The sequence below is a fragment of the Vipera berus genome, assembly GCF_964194415.1.
Source record: "Vipera berus genome assembly, chromosome: 1".
In the NCBI taxonomy this organism is placed as follows: Eukaryota; Metazoa; Chordata; class Lepidosauria; order Squamata; family Viperidae; genus Vipera; species Vipera berus.
In genome coordinates this window covers 287,971,631-287,987,799 of record NC_138202.1, presented here as the reverse complement: position 1 = coordinate 287,987,799, position 16,169 = coordinate 287,971,631, and the positions used below count along the sequence as shown (strand labels likewise).

The window sequence follows — 16,169 nt, the reverse complement described above, 5'->3', positions numbered from 1 at the left end:
TATGCGGGCTGTTTGCTTTTGATATAATGCCCTGATTGGTTGTAAAAATTTATCCCCAAATTTCATTTTATCTAATACTTTCAACAAAAATTGCCAATCCAATTGATCAAAGGCTTTTTCAGCATCCAAGAAGATCAACGCTGCAGGGATCTGATTGTTTCTTTCCAAAAATTCCAACAAATCTACTACATGCCTCACATTGTTCTTCATTTGTCTACCACTTATAAACCCAGTTTGATCACCATGAATTACTTGTTGCAGTACCCTCATTAGTCTGTTAGCTAGAACTTTAGCAAATATCTTGTAGTCCGTGTTCAAAAGTGATATTGGCCTATAATTTTTTACTTGGGTGACATCCTGGTCTTCCTTTGGAATCAAAGAGATAAAAGCAGTTTTCCAAGACGGAGGTACCCCTCCTCCCATTTGAATTGTCTGAAACAATTCCCTTAATGGCTTCACCATCTCTAACTGTAAATTTTTGTAATACACAGCAGTCAATCCATCCGTACCTGGCGCTTTGCCCACTTTCAATTGTTTAATTGCTGAAAAAATTTCTTCCTCAGTTATCAATTAGTTCATCTCTTCGATGTTATGGTCCTAAGTTTTAATAAGGATTGCAGATATTCAAGTTAGGCTGTGCCAATGCTGTGATGGTTTCAGGCTGTATCTTGGACTGCCTTGAGAGCTCCAGCCCCAATGGGTGATCCCTTCATTTTGGAAAATACACAATCTGCCTATTATTCAAATCTAGCAAATACACAATTTTTTTAGATGTTTACATATTTATAAATGTTTTTATGTTTTCAACATTTTTATGTTTTCAAAATGGGAGGTAAGCATTGCTTGATTGCATTGTATTTGTGCATTTGCAACACATACTTTTTCTTTTAACTAGGTTCTTACTAATGGCATCATCGCAGTGAGTGAGCCATCAAGAGAAGATGAGTATCTTGGTCAATTTCCTCTTAGTTTTGGAGGTCTTGCTCCCTTTTACGCTGACTTGGATACTACAGGTGGACATGGAAATGTGTATTACAGGGAAGATTCTTCCCCTGAGATCCTCCAACGTGCTGCCAAGTACATCAAAAGGGGCTTTCCAAATGCTACCTTTGATCCAGAGAGTGTTGTCATTGTTACCTGGGATTCTGTGGCCCCTTATGTAGGATCTAGACAAGATGCTACTTTACAAGTGAAGGTAAGCGGGTGACAGCCTACCGCTGAAAAAAATGCATTCAATGACTGTATTTTTAATGCTGAAACTCTAGATTATTCTGTGCATGTTTACTGAGAATTAATTCCCATTGAAACCATCTGGTTTTATCTCCTAGCAAATAGATTTAGGAGTGCAGCCTTAAAGTGTAAATTTATACATATTTCTCTAGAAAATAAGGCTCTCTTCATCTAAATGTGTTTTAATTAATTTAATTTTAATTACAGTTTTATCCTGGCATTTGAATAATGTTTATTTTTTATTCTTTTGAGATATTTTGGAAACAGAATAAAACAGTTTAATAAGTAATGACTGATGAAAGGGAGTTTGTTGATCTGAAAAGTGGACCTTGCATCTGGAGGCAAATGCTAGGATAAAGGAGAAATTTAATAAATAACTAGTTGGACTCATTAACCGTTTCTAGGGATAAATTCTAAGAATAACTAAAGAGACATGCTAAAAAAATACAATTGTAAAAATGATTCCTAGGCTAAAATTAGTCACATTAGGGTCTTAGGACATATTCATTTCTAAATTATATGACTTTGTGATATTAGAGAAATAGAGGTGAAACTCGAAAAATTAGAATATCGTGCAAAAGTTCATTTATTTCGGTAATGCAACTTAAAAGGGGAAACTAATATATGAGATAGACTCATTACATGCAAAGCAAGATAGTTTAAGCCGTGATTTGTCATAATTGTGATGATTATGGCTTACAGCTCATAAAAACCCCAAATCCATAATCTCAGCAAATTAGAATATTGTGAAAAGGTGCAATATTCTAGGCTCAAAGTGTCCCACTCTAATCAGCTAATTAAGCCATAACACCTGCAAAGGGTTCCTGAGTCTTTAAAGAGTCTCTCAGTCTGGTTCAGTAGGAATCACAATCATGGGGAAGACTGCTGACCTGACAGTTGTGCAGAAAACCATCACTGACACCCTCCATAAGGAGGGAAAGTCTCAAAAGGTAATTGCAAAAGAAGTTGGATGTTCCCAAAGTGCTGTATCAAAGCACATTAATAGAAAGTTATGTGGAAGGGAAAAGTGTGGAAGAAAAAGGTGCACAAGCAGCAGGGATGACCGCAGCCTGGAGAGGATTGTCAGCAAAAGGCCATTCAAAAGTGTTGGGGACTTTCACAAGGAGTGGACTGAGGCTGGAGTCAGTGCATCAAGAGCCACCACACACAGACGGATCCTGGACATGGGCTTCAAATGTCTTATTCCTCTTGTCAAGCCACTCCTGAACAACAAACAACATCAGGAGCGTCTTACCTGCGCTAAAGAAAAAACAGACCTGGTCTGTTGCTCACTGGTCCAAAGTCCTCTTTTCTGATGAGAGCAACTTTTGCATGTCATTTGGAAACCAAGGACCCAGAATCTGGAGTAAGATGGAGAGGCACACACTGCAAGATGCTAGAAGTCCAGTGTGAAGTTTCCACAGTCTGTGTTGATTTGGGGAGCCATGTCATCTGCTGGTGTTGGTCCACTGTGCTTCATTAAGTCCAGGGTCAACGCAGCCGTCTACCAGGAGATTTTGGAGCACTTCATGCTTCCTTCCGCAAACGAGCTTTATGGGGATCCTGACTTCATTTTCCAGCAGAACGTGGCACCTGCCCACACTGCCAAAAGCATCAAAATCTGGTTCAATGACCGTGGGATTACTGTGCTTGATTGGCCAGCAAACTTGCCTGACCTGAACCCCATAGAGAATCTATGGGGCATTGCCAAGAGAAAGATGAGAGACATGAGACCGAACAATGCAGAAGAACTGAAGGCCGCTATTGAAGCATCCTGGTCTTCCGTAACACCTCAGCAGTGCCACAGGCTGATAGCTTCCATGCCATGCCGCATTGAGGCAGTAATTGCTGCAAAAGGGGCCCAAACCAAATACTGAGTACATATGCATGCTTATACTTGTCAGAGGTCCAATATTGTTCTATGTACACTCCTTGTTTTATTGATTGCATGTAATATTCTAATTTTCTGAGATTGTGGATTTGGGGTTTTCATGAGCTGTACGCCATAATCATCACAATTATGACAAATCACGGCTTGAACTATCTTGCTTTGCATGTAATGAGTCTATCTCATATATTAGTTTCCCCTTTTAAGTTGCATTACTGAAATAAATGAACTTTTGCACGATATTCTAATTTTTCGAGTTTCACCTGTACTTGCTTTGACACAAACAATTTAATGTTTCTTCTAAGAATTCTAAATTTTCTAGCTTTCTTTCTTTCTTTAAAATCTTGATTCTGTATTCCAGCTTTTCTTAACTTGGAGCTTTCAGAAACTCCCAAAATTTTGAACCTGCATGGGAATATGGAATTCCATGCTTGCTAGGAATTCTGGGACTTGAAATTCAGTGGAATTGGAACATGCTAAGTTGGATAAGCTTATTGTATTCTGCAATAAATAATTAAGCAAGCTGGCTTGTTTTATGAAATATATATCATTCAGGTGTTTAATTATTATTATTTTTAATTTTTGCAAATGAAATTTAAATCTTCCCCACAGAGAAACACATTCCAGGCTGTTTTAGCGTCTTCTGACTCTAGTTCCTATGCGGTTTTCCTTTATCCAGAAGATGGCTTGCAGTTCTATAGTACACATTCCAAAAATGATAACGCAGTTGTTCCAGCAACTGTTGGCTTCAGCCAACCTTCTACATATTTCATCCTATGGGTAAAAGCTGGATCGTACAATATAATTGCTAACGATGAAGAGATCCTTAGGAATCTGTGCAAGTATGTTGTTTTTATTATTTTTTCCAAAATAATTTTGTATTTTCTAGTAATTCTATAAATCTTGTTAGTGTTCTTCTATAAATAAAATGTTACTCGTGGAAGTTGCATCACTTGAAGGACTCAGAAATCATAGGTGGAGAGATAGCTGTGAATGTATAATGTGCCTAATCTTTTTCCTATGGTAAGAAAGTTTTTTAAAGAATAGCCTAATGGACAACTAAGACAAGAAGAAGATAGAGGAGGAAGGGGTATGGTGGTATCAGTTTGTGTGATTTTATTAGATGTTCTTACTTACATTACTTAGAAGTTACAGAACCTGTTCATACTTAATACCATGATAGTAGCTTTTCATATTGGAAACTGCAAGGATGTATTCAGACCTCACCTGAAGCAATGCGTTGCTGTAATAAGTGCCAGTATGGACCTTATGCAAGTTTATTGGGATAAAAGTTACAAGAGAACAAAATATATTTAGTAAGAAACTTTATACCCTACTAGGATATTTTTTTTAATAAAAAAGCAATGCAAATGGATAGTTTTTCTTCATTCAAAGAGAGAAAGGCTTATAACATTTCCCAGTTGAAATGCTCATGATCATTCTGGGAACTTCCGTTGCTCTTCCTCAGAGAACACCAGTTCCAGGAAATAGAATAACAGTTGTAAGTTTCCAGCTTTTATTCTGCAGCTTGGAAGGCATGATTCTGAAATGAAAATATATATTAAATGGAAATGGATTTCCTATTCTTCACAATTCAGGTCTGTGGTGTGCTCTGTATATGTGTGTATACTGTATGGATATATTTACTTTTTCCTAAGTCATAAGTACCCCTTAAATATTATTTAGTCTTGTCCAGCAACTCTTACCCTCAGATCTCCCCATTTAGGGTTGAACCAAACAGTTCATGAAGATTACCTTACCACAGCTATTCTTATAATTTGTGCTGTGGAACATAATTTTAAAAAAAATATTTGCAATGCTTGAGCATGCCTTGCTTAACGTATAGTTCAATTTTTTGTGTGTGTCTTGGTTTTTAGGGCCAGCAATTTGGGACAACCTGGAGTTTGGGCATTTGAGATTGGTGGCTCAAATGATATCCTATCGGCCAAAGGTACTCAGTCTCCTGCCAGTGTAGAATACAGCGACTACGAGCAATTCCAGGAAGTGACCATAGACCCTTCCCTTCTCCACCAAGACCCCATTGAAATAAGCCATCCAGAAGTCTCCTATGATGTTTCTGACAGAGGAGATAATTTTCAGACTGGATACATCTTACCTCAGCCAGCAGTAGAAGATGATTTTCAGCTTCCATACCAAACTTTAACTGATCAGCCTCCAGTTAAACTTCCACCTCCGACAGGGAAAAATCCACCTCTGCAGTTTCCAATTCACCAATTTCCCAACCAGCATGCTCAGATTATTGAAGTAGAAGAAGATGATGAAACTGGAATTGGTAAGATCACCTAGCAAAATCTCTATTGATTATCTTTTGTAAACACTATAGGCTGTTTCGTGAGATACAAAAGTATCTACAGCGTGTCCATGGTATGATGAACAACAGATATGAAGGAATCTCTCTCCCCACACCCAATTTCTAAATATGCACGGGCACAGGAAGTGTTAAAGGTCTCACAGCAGATTTTTTTCCACTTGCAAACACGCTAACTTTGCATCTTATAAAAAAAAGTCCTCATTTGGGTGTTGATGAACAAAACATGTCTCCTATGTGAGCTGCCTTTACTACATATTTACTAATTAGGATAAGATAGGCAACCTGCAGTTCAAAAACTGAATTCTTCCTCCTAAACATTAGGAATTGGCCCATAAGCTGCATTGTCACTGACTTACATCTTGTGGCCCTTAGCTGCCTAAGAAAATAACCCTTCTCCCCACACTGCAAATTCAAAAGTTGTTCAGGATATAGGGAATGGCTTTGAAGGCCAGGATGAAGAGCCACTATCAAGGTAATGATCAGACAAGCTTGAACCCATTCCAGGAAATCAGTTTGGGTAAATGTTTCAAAGGGGCCTCTCCCTGGTTCACGGAAATAGAAAGTGAAGGAGGGGGAAGTACATTTAAACTTGCGTGATTCTGTTACTGAGACTGTTACAATAAAAGTAGCCCTGACCTAAATGGTTTTGGGTTTTTTTAGTCTAATCCAGGGGTAGGCAACCTTGGCTCTTTTATGACATGTGGGCTTCAACTCCCAGAATTCCATGCTGGCTCAGGAATTCTGGGAGTTGAAGTCCACGAGTCATAAAAGAGCCACGTTTGCCTACCCCTGGTCTAGTCTACCTTGTAGGGCTTATAAAACTTTCACCATCCTTGTATTAGATACAGAAAATATCATTAACTGAAATTAACTGAAGGGAAGGAGCTGGAATATTCAATAGTGCACTGTGAACCATTTGCATTCTTCTTTGTGGTTAAAGTCTATTGAAACAATCCTGACATGAACATCAGAGTTGGGGCATGTCATAGAGATGTACCCTTGTCAAACATTATGTGTTCTAATTTTGGATGTATTTCTTATTGCTCAATGGAGGCAATAATGAAGATTAAAATTCATAATGAAAAAAATACCAACAATTCAAAATAGGGTGAAACATTTTTAAAAGCTTGGAGAGTGGAGGCTAGATGCAGCTGCTGAGGGAAGACAGTCTGGGGAGAACGAGTGGTACCAGGGATGAAAAAAGCATCTTGCTATCCATAAGTGAAAAATTGTAAAATTGGATTTTGCCATCTATCTGTTTTTTTCTGGCTCTATCAGGCTGAATTTCTATTCTGTTTCACAACCAGGAGAGGTTTGAGTGCCAGAGAATTAAATGTGGCAATAGTAATTCAGGAGTCATTACTTTTACAATAAGAAAGATATTCCTATATTATGTGGTTCTGCATTCTGTCCATTGTGTAGCTAACAAATGGGGAGATAAAAGACACCATAACTGGCTTAAAATTCTGTGAGCCTAACCAGTCTTCCTCAAAAAAGCACTGTATTTTTCTCCCCCTATCTATAGTGTTCCGTTACAATACAGATGTCCAGCAAAGCTGTGCAAACAACCGCCATCAGTGTTCAGTTCATGCTGTTTGCAAAGACTACCCAAGTGGCTTTTGTTGCAGTTGTATTGTTGGCTACAAAGGAAATGGCAGGCAGTGTGTAGCTGAAGGTAAACTGTTGGTTTCCAAGTTAAATATCTACAATATAGCACAGCATTTTTCTGAAGTCTCTTTTCTTTGGCGAATGTAAATGTTATTCTCTTGGATCAGACTAGGCGCTGTGCAAAATCTTGTACAATATTCAGTCCAGGGTATAGTAGAGAACTCTGAAATACTTAACTTTCTGAAATGATTAAAGAAAATGTTATTAGCTACTACGGTATTTCATATTAATGCATAATTATTTTTAAAATGGTTAATCTGAAAAAGGGATTAATTCCACATTTTCCTGGTGTTCTTAAAGTTATTATTAAAAGAACACAACTTGCTAGTTGGTTAATAGCAATAGCAATAGCATTTAGACTTATATACCGCTTCGAGTGAAGAAGGAGAGTGCCGAGTGAAGAAGGAGAGTGCAAAACTTGGGTTGAAACTAAACATTAAGAAAACCAAGATCATGGCATCTGGCCCTCTAAATTCCTGGCAAATAGATGGGGAAGAAATGGAGGTAGTGACAGATTTTATTTTCCTGGGCTCCAAGATCACTGCAGATGGGGACTGTAGCCAAGAAATTAAAAGACGCTTGCTCCTGGGGAGGAAAGCCATGGCAAATCTAGACAGCACACTAAAAAGCAGAGACATCACCCTGTCAACAAAAGTGCGTATAGTCAAGGCTATGGTCTTCCCAGTTGCAATGTATGGCTGTGAAAGCTGGACCATAAGAAAGGCTGAGCGCCAAAGAATTGAAGCCTTTGAACTATGGTGCTGGAGAAGACTCCTGCGAGTCCCTTGGACTGCAAGGCGATCAAACCGGTCAGTCCTAGAGGAGATCAACCCTGACTGCTCTTTAGAAGGCCAGATCCTGAAGGTAAAACTCAAATACTTTGGCCATCTAATGAGAAGGAGGGACTCACTGGAGAAGAGCCTAATGCTGGGAAAGATTGAGGGCAATAGAAGAAGGGGACGACAGAGAATGAGGTGGCTGGATGGAGTCACTGAAGCAGTGGGTGTGAGCTTGAATGGACTCCGGAGGATGGTGGAGGACAGGAAGGCCTGGAGGAACGTTGTCCATAGGGTCGCGATGGGTCGGACACGACTTCGCAACTAACAACAACAACAACCGCTTCATAGTGCTTTAGAGCACTCTTGGGGCAGTTTACAATGTCAGCATATTGCCCCCAACAATCTGTATCCTCATTTTAATGATTTCAGAAGGATGGAAGGCTGAATCAACCTTGAGGCCTCTCATGTTAACCAAGATCTACAATACATTTTACTGTTTTATTTTAATAGGTTCTCCTCAGCGAGTCAATGGAAAAGTCAAAGGACGGATCTTTGTTGGAAACAACCCAGTACCAGTTGTATTTGAGAACACTGACCTCCACTCATATGTTGTGATGAACCATGGGCGTGCATACACGGCCATCAGCACAATTCCAGAAACTTTGGGTTTCTCCTTGCTTCCTCTCGCTTCCATTGGGGGTATCATTGGATGGATGTTTGCCGTGGAACAGGAAGGTTACCAAAATGGATTCAGTGTTACTGGTAATTTTTAACATTTCTTCTTAAAATTATGTATTACTTATGTTATAATATTTGTTACAATTTCTACATTCCCATTGAGGAGGTTTTGTAAGCTTGTTTTGTAAGTTTATTATTTTCAGAAGAAGACAAGCAGCAAAATCACACCATAATATATTGTCTTTTCTTTCATGAACTATTTTTGCATCGTTCCCCCCATCCTATTAATAAAAATATAATAATCATCCTAATATACTGGGGTGGGGGTGGGAAAATCACAAAATATAAAAACTGGCAAATAAAAGTGAAACAACTGTGGCAAAGCAAAATAAAAATATTGTCAATAGTAATAGGCATCTTGGGTGCAGCCCCAAAACATCAGGAGCACTACTCAAACTCCATCAGACTGATAAAATCACCATCAGGTAATTGCAAAAGGAAGCTTTACTTTGGAACAGCTTACAATCAGTGACGACACCTTTAATAACATCAAACAACATCTGCCTATCCCAGGTCCTTGGGAAGGACTCAATAGGTGGGTAAAATGCCAAATCCAGTCTAAACATCTGGCTGATTATGCAACAAGCCACACAATAATAAAAGCAAGGAGACACCAAAAGCAGAAAATGAGATTGTGGACTCCAAGGATGAGCAAGAAAAATAGATCATAGGTTGTATGGTTTGTTTAAACAATTGTTTAAAAAAAAATCTTAGAATTCAGACATAGTTTTCTTTCTAAACTATAGCTTGTTAACAAACTCACATTTAGCCGTGTATAATACTAAACCACGGGTCGGCAATCCGCGGCTCCGGAGCCGCATGCGGCTCTTTGAGCCGTCTCCTGCGGCTCCCAGCCACCCGGTGCGCGTGTACCTCTTCGAACGGGCAGTGGTGCGCGCGCACCTCTCCAAATGGAGAGTGGCACCGCCCGTTCCGTTTCGGCAGCTTTGCAGACGGGCCGCGGCCGCTTTCCCAAGAAGCGGCGCCGCTGCCCGTTCGCGCGGAGGTACGGAGACCTGCCGACGTTTGGGGAGGTTTGGGGAGGTGCGCGCGCACCTACGGTCGTTCGGAGAGGTGCGTGCGCACCTCTCGGAATGGGTAGCGGTGCCGCTTCTTGGGAAAGCTGCCGTGGCACGTTTGCAGGCTGCCGAAAGCGGCAGCTTTGCAGAAGGGCCGTCGCCGTCGTGCAACCGGGAACCGGTTCCATCACACATAAAAAAAAGGCAACTGCGCGCGTCCGCGCATGCGCAAGAAAAACCCGTTTTGCGCATGCGCAAAACATTTTTTGCACATGCGCGTGCATGGACGCACGCACGCGGCTCCCACTTTTTTTTATGTGTGATGGAACCGGTTCCCAGTGGCTCTTTTCCTTTTTCAGGTTGCCGACCCCTGTACTAAACCAAAAGCAAGCAGTCCACATAAGGTTTGGCTGGTTAGGTGAACCAAGTCTAAAGGTTAATATTTCAACACAGAAGATGACTTTTCCAACAGATAAATAAAACATAATGTAATTTATCTTCTAGGTGGCGAGTTTACAAGGCAAGCAGAAGTTACATTCCTCAGCAACAATGAAAAGCTGACCATTAAGCAGAAGTTCAGTGGGATTGATGAACATGGGCATCTTACAATCAGCACAGAACTTGAAGGCAAAGTACCTGAGATCCCTTTTGGCTCATCCATTCATATAGAACCCTACACTGAGATCTATCATTCCTCTAGTTCAGGTAAGTTAAATATATTTGCATGCTTATTGCTTGGAAAGCCTACATCCAAATCTATTAATGCAGGATAAAATCATTTATTCAGGCTCTGGTCTCCTTTAATCAAAGGAGGTATATCACACCACTTATGAAACTAATTGACATTTAGTGGCTAGAACCCAGATCAACATATGCAAAATATAGTCCGTGGTGGCGAACCTATGGGACGCGTGCCACAGGTGGCACGCAGAGCCGTCTCTGAGGGCATGTGCGCCGTCGCCCCAATCCTAGGCCTTCAACTGGGTTTTATAAAACCTTTTCGCTTTAGGCCTCTGCCGCCGTGTGCAAAAAAAAAGTTTCAATCAATCAATTTCAATTTGTGGGGGGAAAAAATCTTGCAAAGTTGGAATTGATTGATTGAACTTCTTAGTCCCACCCAGTCTGCCGTTACCACCACAGCCACGCCCACGCAATGGGCCACACCCACACAATGGGCCACACCTACACAATAGGTCATGCCCACCCAGCACCTGACGATAAATAAGTGGGTTTTGGGTTGCAGTTTGGGCACTCGGTCTCTTTAAAGGTTCTCCACTGATATAGGTCTTCAAAGCTAACTTCTCATCACTTCCCCCTTCACAGCAGCTCTTTTAGCTTGTCTTCCGGGAAACCTCTTAAGGACTATTGAAGAAAGGAGATAACTGATGTTAATTCATGACAACCACTTTTAATTCAAAGATTTTGCTAACTAGTCAGGCATTTAGTAGCTTCAGAACTCTTGGTAGAGTTGTTGGATTGGGGGAGGGTGGGGGTTTCTGGGTGGAAATGGGATAGGTAAGACAGTTTCTGCTAACTCCGTTAAACATGTATTTTGTTTCATTGTTTCCCCCCCTATGTATGTATTGTATCTGCAGGCTAGCACAATGCATCATGTATAATTATATCACTGGTATCATGTATCTTAGATTTGTAGCAACATACTTGAAATTTTCTAATTTATTGCAGTGCTTTAGCCAACAAATTACCTTTATATTTGGTTGAAAAAAATTCTCATCAAAATGATTAGTTTCCAGCCATAAGCACAAAATGAGGGTTTACCTTGATTGACAATTTTGAGTGACATGCTGAGGACTACACTCCACAAATACAGTTTATTTCAGCACAGTTTGTATTTAATAATTTCCTCTTTCTCTCTCATGAACTCTTTCAATTTGGTTGGCAACCTTTGTAGAGATTATGAAAACTTCAAAGCAAGCTTGGGAGAGCCACAAATTTTTTATTTCCCCAGCTTATATTTCAGGAAACCTTATGCAGTCATTTATAATTACCATTAAAGAAGATACTTCACATTATTTTTACTATATTTAAATGTAAACATCCATTGTGTAGATTATACTTTACTGAAAAGACTTTGCTAGATAAATCTTTCTGTAATGAGATTGTTCAGCGCTCAAGTCTTATAAATTTGCACTCAGATAAATGAGGATGTGACCTGCTAGGCTGACCAGATGTGGGCTGCAAAAATCCAGATGACCACTATATGACAGCAGAGTGTTGAGTTCTCTGTGCTTCTTGGTTGACAGCTCGTAGTTGTCCCGATTTTTGTAGTCTAGCTCTGTAAGACCTATGATCAGTTCAGTGTTGTTTACAATTTCATAGACTTTAAGAGCTTGCTCTCAAACAAATGTTTGATGGATGGAATTTAAGACTGCAAAACAAGAAATGATACAAAAATTGAATTGTGTGATGCAACGGGAAATATTTTTGATTTATTATGAAATCTGATGGAAAAAATGGATCATTTAAATGCTGAGATTGGGAAACACTGCTCTCAGGAGATTTGCTGCTTTCCTTCAGCCTAATTCAACATTTTGAACAAGTCAGCTGTAGTCTTTGGTTACACAATATAAAAAGTTAGATTTTTCAACATTGCAAAGTTAACATCTTTAGTTGAAGATAAGTAAATTGAATATAAATTAAACATAAGCTGATTGATATTGTACGAGACTTGGCTTAAACTATTGCATAAATATATAAAAAGATAACACAAACATTAGCCTTTTACGAAGGAATGAATTGAACCCCTCCAAAATAGTATTCAATTCACAGTGGAGAAACAGTGAAACCATTTCTATTCTTCACATTCCTCCCCTGTGACTCCTGAAAATCTGTTCTAAAGAAGCCAAAGCAGCATGAAATGTGACTAAAGATCACAAAGGCATGAGAAAATAAATAAGTCCCCCACCCCATTTCCTCTGTAAGTAGGAAAATGTCTTTTGGAGTCTTCTGTGAATGAATTAGCAAGAGTCAGCCCTATTATTGTAGAGCTAAATTATTTATATTTTAATATTGTTATGTTAAATGAAATATATTCAAGTATGGCTAACGTATTTTTATTAATATGAATTTATTTCATTATTTCAGTTGTCACATCATCTTCTACCAGAGAGTATACTGTGACGGAGCCAGAAAGAAATGGAGTATCACCAACATATACAGTTTCTTATCAATGGCGACAAACGATTTCATTTGATGAATGCATCCATGATGATTCTCATCACTCTGGGTCAGCCACTCAGCAGCTATCAGTGGACAGTGTCTTTGTCTTATACAACAAAGAGGAGCAGATTTTGCGATATGCGATGAGCAATTCAATTGGCCCAATTGGTATGTTTGGTGACAGTTAACCTGGTTTACTTCCACTGCCTTTGCATAGAAGCCTGTCTTTGATTTTGCATTTGTGGATTTTCAGACGCGACGGGTCCATACGAAAGAGCCCTTCTCTGCTGATCCACCATCCTGCTTCCCACAACGTCTCCAGGATGCAATAACTGAAAGCAGCAGTCAGCCACCTGCTGTTCATTTCTAAAAACCCTTTCTGACATAATGACTTTGATCCTAGAAGTTCCATTAACAATTCTATTCTTTAGGAATTTCACAAATGTTTGCTTAAAGCAGGGGTCTTCAAACTCGGCCCTTTTATGACTTGTGGACTTCAACTCCCGGAATTACCCAGCCAGGCACGCTGGCTGAGGAATACTGGGAGTTGAAGTCCACAAGTCATAAAAGGGCCGAGTTTGAAGAGCCCTGACTTAAAGTAATTTAAGCTAGTGACCATCACTGTGTAGTGTGCCGATGAATTCCATACATATTTTAGTGAAAAATTACTTTCTTGTGCCTGCTTTGAGCTACCTGTGTCATCTGGTATCAATGAAGAACCCTGAGTGCTAGTAATATAAGAAACAAGTATTCACTATCCATCCCCCATATATCAGTTCATACATTGCTATTATTTGCTCCTTTATTTTTGAAGCTAGATAACCCAAACATTCAACCTTTCTTCAGAACGAGAATGCTTTTTTCTTCTGTTCTCTGATATTCACTTCAGAGAATAGACTACAATGATATACTATTATTAAAATGATTGCATTTTACAATGATTAAAATTGTTCAGAAGCCAGGCTGAGTTATGACTGGAAGATAGATAGATAGATAGATAGATAGATAGATAGATAGATAGATAGATAGATAGATAGATAGATAGATAGATAGATAGATAGATAGATAGTTGTTATTAGTTGCGAAGTCGTGTCCGACCCATCGCGACCCCTTGGACAACGTTCCTCCAGGCCTTCCTGCCCTCTACCATCTTCTGGAGTCCATTTAGGCTCACGCCTACTCCTTCAAGTTAGATAGATAGATATAGATATAGATCAAACACCTTCTAAAAGCTGGATTTCACATTTCAAAGCTGGATGATAAATCATCCATACGGGTTAGGTAACAAAATTGATCTGCAGAAAAACTGAGTAGAAATACAGTATGCTGTTTGTGAATACAGCTATAATTCACTCTATTATGTCATAGTTATTATTTATTAAATTTATATTCATAGTTATTCTGAATTGAGAGAAATGCTTAGAGTTTCTATATGTACAAATAATATATGGGCCTAGAAGAACTTAGAGCTTCTGTTCATTACCTTTAAGATACATTTCCATAGTTTGTCTTAACCTTTACAAACATGAGCAGTATAAAATTTTGCTGAGTATTTAAAAGCTATGCTGTCCAGATTCTACAGACCCATCAGCAACCTATTGACCTGGAAACCATTCAATTTTAACTTAAACCACATTTTCAAGAGCACAAATATAGATAATTTTTTCAGACAATCTTCTTTAAAAGTATCTTCTATGGTCTTTTGGCAGATGGTTCGGGTGATGTAAGCCACAATCCTTGTTACACAGGCAGACATGGCTGTGATATTAATGCAGTTTGTCGTCCAGGAACAGGCAATCAATTCACCTGTGAATGCTCGGTGGGTTTCCGGGGAGATGGACGGACATGTTATGGTAGGAATTTTATTTTTAATAGAAAATAAAGTATTCACTTTCAGAATCTATGTTTTACTGTTTGATATACTATTTGCTATAAACTTGCTATAGATGACAAATTCTGGTATATTTCCCCCTTGTATATGTGTGACAATAGAAAGACACTTGATTTCATCAACAGAAATAGCAGTATGATCAAATTGTACTCTAATCAGTATCTTTTTATAGCATTTCTGCTTATCCTGAAGTTCTGCAAATTAGGGCAGAACTATATGTGAAGCATACACATATAGGTTATTTGTATCATCTGATTTGTTCCTGCTGGGATTTTTTTTTAACTAGAAGGGGGCTAGACCCAGATTGGGAATGTAGACCCAAAGAAGACATTTTTAATCCTTTGTTCCAACTGGAAATGGTCTTTTGCACATAGCCATAAGGAAAGAAATCCAAATGGGAACCACAATAAAAATGCTGATAAAATTTGATTCCTACCTATCAACTGCAGAAATGGCAGATGCAGGGCAGGACCCAAGCCAATCCATACAATTAATACTACCTTGACGTTAGCTCGTAGTTTCTCAGAGCCAAACTAAAGGTGATTTGTAATAATAGCTGTTGCGCCAATTGTTGATGTTTTAAGAAAACAAAAATGCTGTCTTGGAAGATTGTGTATTAAAGCTGAGGGGTGGCAATACAGAATTGCTGCTAACCTGCTTGAGTTATTTTTATGTTTAGAATTTTTCACAATGACTACACAGCAATCTGAAGATAATTTTGAACAGCAAGGTGGCTAGGGATTAGCCATGTCCCTCCACAATTTATTTATCTTCTGCAAGGCTGCAATCTTCTGAGGTATTTTGGGTTTAAAAATAAACACCCATCCCCTCTTGTGCAGACCTTGATGTTGCCGTGATAATAAATTACTGTGCTGTAAGAATCAGATGGAATAAAAACACCCCAATATCCTAATCTGGCAAAATCAGATACTAGGTTTTTCATCACTTGTGTCTTGACAAGTCATTTGCCTGGTGCTTCTAATCTCTGTTGTAACAGGTTTGCTTGGAAGACAGAGATGGCCTTTCAGCTGAACTAAAGCTAAACACAAATATGTCATGTTGTTCCTTTAAAGAATTGTGAGTGACAGTCGTATAATAATGTTGCTTTTCTACACAGATGTAGATGAATGCCAGGAGCAGCCAACTGTGTGTGGCAGTAATGCTGTGTGTAATAATCAGCCAGGAACTTTCCGATGTGAATGTTTAGAGGGTTATCAGTTTTCAGATGATGGGCGAACATGCATAGGTGAGTTTATTTCAAGTCCTCCTTTATTGTTTTGGGAAATCCAGAACAGTTCAAGAGAGTACTACAAGTAGTCCTTGACTTACAACCATTAGTTTAATGACTGTTCGAAGTTATGATGCCTTGGAAAAAGTGGCTTATGACTTGAACTCGCATTTATGACACTCATGGTCACACAATTGCAATTCAGGCATTTGGCAA

General features: G+C 39.1%; 1 protein-coding gene across 1 annotated transcript in view; it reads left to right on the top strand.

The window, feature by feature from the left end:
- NID1 (nidogen 1) overlaps nucleotides 1-16,169 on the top strand; it is a gene marked incomplete at its 5' end in the record, with an annotated part of 80,927 nt that overhangs the window by 23,774 nt on the left and 40,984 nt on the right. Inside the window, 9 exons of the mRNA XM_081314122.1 lie at nucleotides 896-1,195; nucleotides 3,731-3,960; nucleotides 4,996-5,411; nucleotides 6,976-7,125; nucleotides 8,408-8,659; nucleotides 10,159-10,359; nucleotides 12,760-13,002; nucleotides 14,544-14,687; nucleotides 15,843-15,971. Of these exons, the coding sequence (XP_081170248.1) occupies nucleotides 896-1,195; nucleotides 3,731-3,960; nucleotides 4,996-5,411; nucleotides 6,976-7,125; nucleotides 8,408-8,659; nucleotides 10,159-10,359; nucleotides 12,760-13,002; nucleotides 14,544-14,687; nucleotides 15,843-15,971 (2,065 nt within the window). The remainder of the gene's footprint in view (nucleotides 1-895; nucleotides 1,196-3,730; nucleotides 3,961-4,995; nucleotides 5,412-6,975; nucleotides 7,126-8,407; nucleotides 8,660-10,158; nucleotides 10,360-12,759; nucleotides 13,003-14,543; nucleotides 14,688-15,842; nucleotides 15,972-16,169) is intronic.